This window comes from Brassica oleracea, chromosome C5, assembly GCF_000695525.1.
Source record: "Brassica oleracea var. oleracea cultivar TO1000 chromosome C5, BOL, whole genome shotgun sequence".
In the NCBI taxonomy this organism is placed as follows: Eukaryota; Viridiplantae; Streptophyta; class Magnoliopsida; order Brassicales; family Brassicaceae; genus Brassica; species Brassica oleracea.
Window position 1 is genome coordinate 33,138,203 of NC_027752.1, and position 7,143 is coordinate 33,145,345.

General features: G+C 35.3%; 1 protein-coding gene and 1 long non-coding RNA gene across 3 annotated transcripts; both read left to right on the forward strand.

Annotated features, from left to right (window-relative positions):
• Positions 1 to 1,225: 1,225 nt before the first annotated feature.
• On the forward strand, positions 1,226 to 2,347 carry LOC106294330. 2 transcript variants are annotated; one of them, XR_001260814.1, is made up of 3 exons: positions 1,226 to 1,280; positions 1,890 to 2,115; positions 2,257 to 2,347. It is a non-coding gene; the product is annotated as an uncharacterized LOC106294330 (long non-coding RNA). The 2 variants fall into 2 exon arrangements; XR_001260815.1 differs by lacking the exon at positions 1,226 to 1,280 and adding an exon at positions 1,418 to 1,478.
• Positions 2,348 to 2,461: 114 nt separating this feature from the next.
• LOC106345043 (protein MNN4-like) lies at positions 2,462 to 3,115 on the forward strand. The gene has a single exon (XM_013784316.1). The coding sequence runs from the start codon at positions 2,462 to 2,464 to the stop codon at positions 3,113 to 3,115; it is 654 nt and encodes a 217-aa protein (XP_013639770.1).
• The last annotated feature ends 4,028 nt before the right edge of the window (positions 3,116 to 7,143 follow it).

A 7,143-nucleotide genomic window follows, 5' to 3' on the forward strand; every position in this document is an offset into this window, starting at 1 on the left:
CTAGTTACACATTTTTGGCATTAAATATCGACCTAGTTACACATATTTACGGTTCAACTAATACCGAGTTATACAAAGTTATAACACTCTAATCTAACCAAGTTTTACCGTTTAATTTATACCATAGTTATATTAGGTTTTCTAGCTGTTTCGCCTCTTCAAGTCAAATAAAAATCATCTTTGATTTCCGACATTCCATCATTTCTTATGATTATATGAGTTGTTGATTATCCAATTCCCTAATAGAAAGACCATCCACACTTTTCAATCTTCAATTAGTTCATTGTGAACACAAATATGAAATCTTCTATCTAATATCACAACTACAAATCTTGTAAATCGTGTATGGTGGATTCAAAACATGAGGTTTTACGAAGATTTAAGATACAGACCAAGCAAATGCTTTGCCTGAAGTTGTTTTGACCTGGGTTGGAGATCAATAACTCAATGATTCAGCATCCAAGCGAAGAAAGCGAGCTTATTTGATTTGAGCTCAATTCACAGAAACCCGACGGAGGCGAGAGACGAGAGACGAAGAAGAGAGAATGAGCTAGAGAGAGAAAGATTTTGATTGGTCATATAGAGAGGAGCGCTTTCGACATTAACCATACATATGAAGAGTACGAGAATATAGAAAACTATGTGAAAATTAGTAAGAGAATGCATAATATTTTTTTGCCTCATTAAAAGCATCCGAGATTATTCCCAGTATGGAGAAGAAAATACAATTTCAACATTTTTTTTTAATTTAACGATGCCCCCACTTTCTTAATATTTTTATTTTAAACCCTTATTCTTTTCACTTTTAAGATTAAACTTTTGAAAGTTACTAAACCAACCTTTTCATTCTTTTCTTTGCTAAGAATGTAAATGTCCTTTCTAAAAATGAAGATAAAGTGTAATAATAAATGTTTTAACTATTTGTAAAACCTAAACAATTAATTGCACAATAAGAAAAGGGAATTTGCAGTAGATGTCCATGTTAACAAAATTTATTAGCTAAATGGACATTGCACTGTGTGTATTTTCTTAATACCAACATTACCCCTATTTTGACCGCAAAATAGGTGTACATGACTGAAATAAACCTTTATTTCTCCAGTCCATACCCCTCACAAAAATTCCCCTTTGACCTTTTATTATAATATATTATATTTTTCATTTATTTTTAAATAGAAAAAGTGGTTAATTACGGTTTTATAATAGAAATATGAGGTATTTACATGATCCAACCACGAAGATCCGACCCAGACCAAGCAAACCGGACAGATCCGACCCAGGTAGACCTAAACGTCATCGTTTTTGTGTATCTTCAACTCTCCTTATTTTTTTCAACTCTGGAAAACTACTCCATTTCTTTTCGCGATAGAAAGGAGCCTTCAACCCTAAAATCCCTGACTCCTCCATTTTCTTCGTTTCTTCTTCTTTCTCTGTGATAATCGAGTTCGCCCATCTCCGAATTGACTTCATGCGTATTTGTAAGTGATTTATTGTGGTTGATTCTCTGTGATATGTATTTTAGGTTAAAAAAAATTGGGAAAATTGGGAAAAAATTATCAATAGACGAAACTAAAGTATTGTGCTAGTTTGTGGTATGAAATTGGGAGAGACATGGTGAAATTGTGCGATTTATGTTATGAATATGTTATGATAGAAACTATTTTCTGGATTGATTTTAGACTCCTATTTTAGATGAAATTGTGCGATTTTCATATGTTTTTTTACTGAATAAGTTGAATTGGTAAGATGCTTGTTAAACCCGAGACTATAAATTAGGGATAAAATATATATGAATCGGATATGTTTGGTTTTAATGGGAGTTAATTGATGTTGTGTTGTTGTTTGCGGTTTGCATTTAGAGTGATTTAGTGTTGTAATGTCTTGTACAGGAAAGTTATGAAGGGAAATAAAAAGGTGGCAAAGAATAAGGGAGTCCCCAATGAAAGGCGTCGTCTATCTCTTAGGCCGAGAACGACCCCAATTGCAAAAACACCAGTAATTCCTGAGGGGAGTAAGAAGAGTAAGAATAGTAAGAAGAGTACGCAAGAGAGAGAACCGAGTCACATATCGCTCTCAGTCACAGATGAGTCCGAAAGGGAGGGGTCTGAAAGTGAGGTATATATTTTGTATTCATTGTAACTGTTAGTGAAAAATGCTGACTTGTAATTAGTAGTACTGCTAGACTTCTTGTATTACTAGCATTACTAGCATTACTAACATTACTAGCATTACTAACATGTATATATGTATTTTCAGAGGAGTAAGAAGAGTACGCCAGAGAGAGAACCGAGTTACCAATCGCGCTCAATCTCAGATGAATCCGAAAGGGAGGGGTCCGAAAGTGAGGTATATATTTTGTATCATTGTTACTGTTAGTGAGAAATGATGACTTGTAATTAGTAGTACTAATAGACTTCTTGTATTACTAGCATTACTAGCTGTGGAAACAGAGGAAAAAAGCATGGAGAAAGTTGTGGAAGAAGAGAAAAAAAGGGAAGAGGCTGTGGAAACAGAGGAAAAAAGCATGGAGAAAGTTGTGGAAGAAGAGAAAAAAAGGGAAGAGGCTGTGGAAACAGAGGAAAAAAGCATGGAGAAAGTTGTGGAAGAAGAGAAAAAAAGGGAAGAGGCTGTGGAAACAGAGGAAAAAAGCATGGAGAAAGTTGTGGAAGAAGAGAAAAAAAGGGAAGAGGCTGTGGAAACAGAGGAAAAAAGCATGGAGAAAGTTGTGGAAGAAGAGAAAAAAAGGGAAGAGGCTGTGGAAACAGAGGAAAAAAGCATGGAGAAAGTTGTGGAAGAAGAGAAAAAAGAGGAAGAGGATGTGAAAGTTGTTGAACAACAGACTGGGAAAGTTGTCGAGGAACAGGCTGGGGAAGTTGTTGAGGAATATATTGAGGAAGAAAAGCAAAGGTGGATCATGGTCGTTTACAAGGAAGTACCGAGTCCTTGGATCATGCATAGGTGCAAAGAGAAAACAATGATGTATGGCAAACCGAGAGGCAGGCCAAGGAATAATGTCGTTGTTGCTGCACATAAGAAGAGTGGCAGACCAAAGAGGAAATCACAGTGGGTGCAGACTCCTTTCACGGAGGGGAATAAGCATAAAACAAAGCCTTAGGCTTATTTATTTAGGATTTTATGTATTTGGGATGTTAAGTATTTTGGATGTTTTAAACTTGGTAGTAGAATGTTTTTAAATGTTTAAATCTTGATGTGTTGCAACAGGTTTGGAAAACTAAATTTACAGGTGTTACTATGCCCAAAAATGAGTGAGATGGATAACTAGATTTACTGGGTTTTTTTTGACATCGAAAGGCTATTCTATTACACAAACTTGAGGTGGTCTAGGTAACCAGATCGGAATAGAACAACCAATGAAATAAAGTACTCTATGGAAAGACCTCGAAGTCCTAGCTAAGAAATCTGAAATTTGATTCTGCGCTCGTGGAATATGAGTAATCTTGAAATCCAGCAAGCATATCTTCAAAGTCTTTATCCTCTCCAATTCTGTCGCAAAGCTCGGCCAAGCATGAGGCTCGTTGAACATTGCAATCAAATCCTTGCAGTCCGTTTCAAAGCTTTGACAAGTCGAATGCTGGAGCATACTCTCCATCGCCCATCTCAGTGCTTCCATCTCTGAATGTAAGGCAGACTCTCTTCGAATATGATTTCGTGTCCCCATAAGTTGAACCTTCCCCAAGCTATCTAGCCAGAACCATCCATATCCACTAAACTGTGCAGTAGATGTCCATGACCCATCTATCATGCAGATATTCCCCAAGCTTAAGACTTGAGGTTCCTCGATATTAAGGTCTTGTGGAGTTGTTGGTATTATCTCATTTGCGTTAAACCAGACTTGACACTCACTCTCCGCATAGCGAACTAGCTCCAAAGGATCCATGTCTATTCCCATAAAGAGTTTATCATTCCTGGCTTTCCAAATGTACCAAATCATCCAGGGATATGGGTCCCTGTCTAATTCTGGTTCAACAATACTGTTTTTTCTTCAGAAGAGATAATCCATATTGGCATGATTTACTGGGTTTATTACGTCCAAAAATCACTAAAAAAGAATTAAAAATGTATTTTACATGTAAAACGTGCAGCCGTCATAAATATATTTAATATTATTTTTACACTTAGTAATACCTATGGTAATCTTCAAGGTAGTAGTAATGCTACCATACACAGAGTAATACTTTGGTAATTTTTACGTTTTTCTAGTAAATCCATCTCAAAAATGAAGGTTTGGTAGTAGAACCAATGATTTTACTCTATTATTATCGTCAAAGAAGACCTTTACATAAACAATTTACCAGAAATGTGTATTTTGTAAAATTCTCCTTATTATATTTTTAACCATTCACATAATAACAATGAAAGTTAAGGAAGTTTTTTGTTAAACTATTGAAAATAATTAACAAAAATAGTCTAATCTTTATATTTATTATATACGTAACCTACGAATTGAAAATAATCATATAAAGATAGTCTAAATTACACATAACCTAGTGATATATATTGGTTTCGAATTGCACATAATAATACCAGTAAAACCTAGTTTCCAAATTACACATAATAATACTAGAAATCCCTAGTAGTCCAAATTTCACGTAATAAGCCAAGTAAACTCCAGAGTACAATACGCTCAACCAAACCAGAGTAAGTGATCTCCTCCATTGATTTCCTCAATACAATCGTGTGAATTTCATCTTTTCCTTCACCATCTTCCGAGATCCATTTTATTTCAGCCCCATCTTTCATATAATATCCACCATAATCAAAACAAATGATTGTGCAACGCGGATTTTGCATTTTCCTGAAATAAAATAGAATATCATTAGAATTATCATTATTAAGATGCTTAGAATTAATTCTCACGCCGTACAATCTTCTCTTACTAATATTAATTTAATTCAGTACTATAAATAGTAATACTAGAAATACTAGTAAGAATTCTAAATATAGTGATCCTAGTAGTTCCAGTAAAACTATTTTGCCTTAGTAAAACTAGTTATACCAGTAATACACAGAATTTATCCTTGTACTAACTAATCCGCTTTTAAGACGATATTGTTAGAATTTTACATTACCCATGATGTATAATTCATCTTAAATAAAATTACACACAAAATGTCATCAAAACACCCATAAATATACCCAAAATCTATAAACACAGTTTTCAAAATCTTTTTTAATCACACACTTGTTTTTAATAACATTTCAGCAAAAAATTCATCAAAAAAGACGTAAAATATACCCGAAAGCCCTAAACACAGTTTTTGAAATCGTTCTAAATCTCTCAAATTTTCATCAAATCGTATATTTTAAACACTGCCCAAGATATACACGACATTTTAATGATATTTTACAAAAAAATCATTTCAAACGAACAAGAATTACATGTTTAAAGAATTTCAAAATCGCCAATGGAGGATGAAGAGGAGGAGAGAGTACGAGGAAGAAGAAGAACATGTGGACCAAAGAATTTTGATTGGTTAAGGTTAGGATGTGGGCCATGTAGGTAGTTGAATTGTGGTTGGTTTTTAATTGAGGAATAAATGGACAAAGACGAGTTTAGGGAGTGCAATGATAAAGGGGTGGGATGAATAGGGTTGGGGTAATAAGCTTGAGTTTAGGAGGGTACGGGGTATATGGAGTTAATCTCCACTCGCATTACTTTCTCACTTATGCAAAAACCAAGAGTTTCAAATATCATATCTCTGGTTCCAATATCATATTCTTACATACCAATCGACGTGATAGCCATCAATTTCATTCTCAATACACTTGAAGAAGACGAGATCCAGTATCTACGAGGACTTCCTTATATATATTGACTTCACAGTTTACACAAACAAACGCACGTCTCTCTCTCTCAAAACTTAAATCTTCATCCCGAGCTTTGATTCATCGTCTCCATCCGAGGTACTTCTCCAGATCCTTGTAGGGGTATCGTCGTGATTACTGTTTCAGTCTTATGTGATTTTTAGAGAGGGCTTTGGTTTGATCTGTTTGTTTCTTCTCCCAATGATCTAATCGTTGAATTCTCATATTGATTGATTGAATAATTGTACTGTTTCTTAGGTATTTGATTCTCCCATAGGTTTCTGTATTCAGGAATAGAACATAACTCATGTTCGGTCTTTTGACATCCAGATCCTTATACTTTGTTGTTCATATGCTTACTGTTTCAATCTTGTTTTTTTTTCTTAGACTAATAAGGATATTTTTCCGATTTTCCATAGTATTGAACGATACGCTGGTTATGTTCGGTTATATGCCGTCTATACATTAATTTTAATTTTTATCTGTATATTAATGAAAAAATGGTTTGCTTACTATCTCAAGACATAACCGGTTATCACTATTAATATCTGGTTTTGCCCCACTTTCTTAGTATTATTTTCGTTGTAACTGGTTTAACTTTTCCCAAAGCGCCATCAACGTTGCTAATCTATTCGCCAGCAAAGACATTACCAAAATTTCTGAAACGAATCGACCACTACCCGCCAAGGTTTGCAACAGTATACATTGTAAGCCATTGACCAAAGAGCTCCTCCCAATTTCTCAAATGTCCCCGTTCTTACTGAAATACTCTGGTCGCAGTGAAGCGGTTGATGGAAGAATCAAAGGTGCTGCACATAATGCCAAACGCTTGACATGTTTGGACCGGAGACGTGCACTTGCATCACCCCATTGGGTATACATGAAGAAGCACAAATGGTTGTTGTTAGGATGTACGAGTTCCACCAGAAACTTTAGAATATTCACTACAAGAAAACATAATCTTAACGAGGGCGGTTTTCCTCGTGAGTTCGTCGTAAAAGAGGTTTTACGACGAATTAGCGAGGAACCGCGTTTGCTCGTTACTCATCTGTCGTAACACATATTTTCTCGTTAATTCGTCGTAACTTAGCGAGGAATATATTTCGTCGTAAAGACGAAGTAGATCATTTCGTCGTAAAGACCACGTCAATATTCCACATAAGGAGGTCGCTATATTTCCTCGTAAATACCTCGAAACGAGTTCCTCGTAAACTACACGTAAATACCTTGAAAGTGTTTCCTCGCAAAATACACGTAACGACCACGAAAGGATTTCCTCGTAAAATACTCGTTTATCTTTCCTCGTTATTTCCTCGT

Excerpts from the sequence above, each read along its gene's own strand:
- LOC106345043 (XM_013784316.1), top strand. The coding sequence starts at position 2,462 with ATGGAGAAAGTTGTGGAAGAAGAGAAAAAAAGGGAAGAGGCTGTGGAA.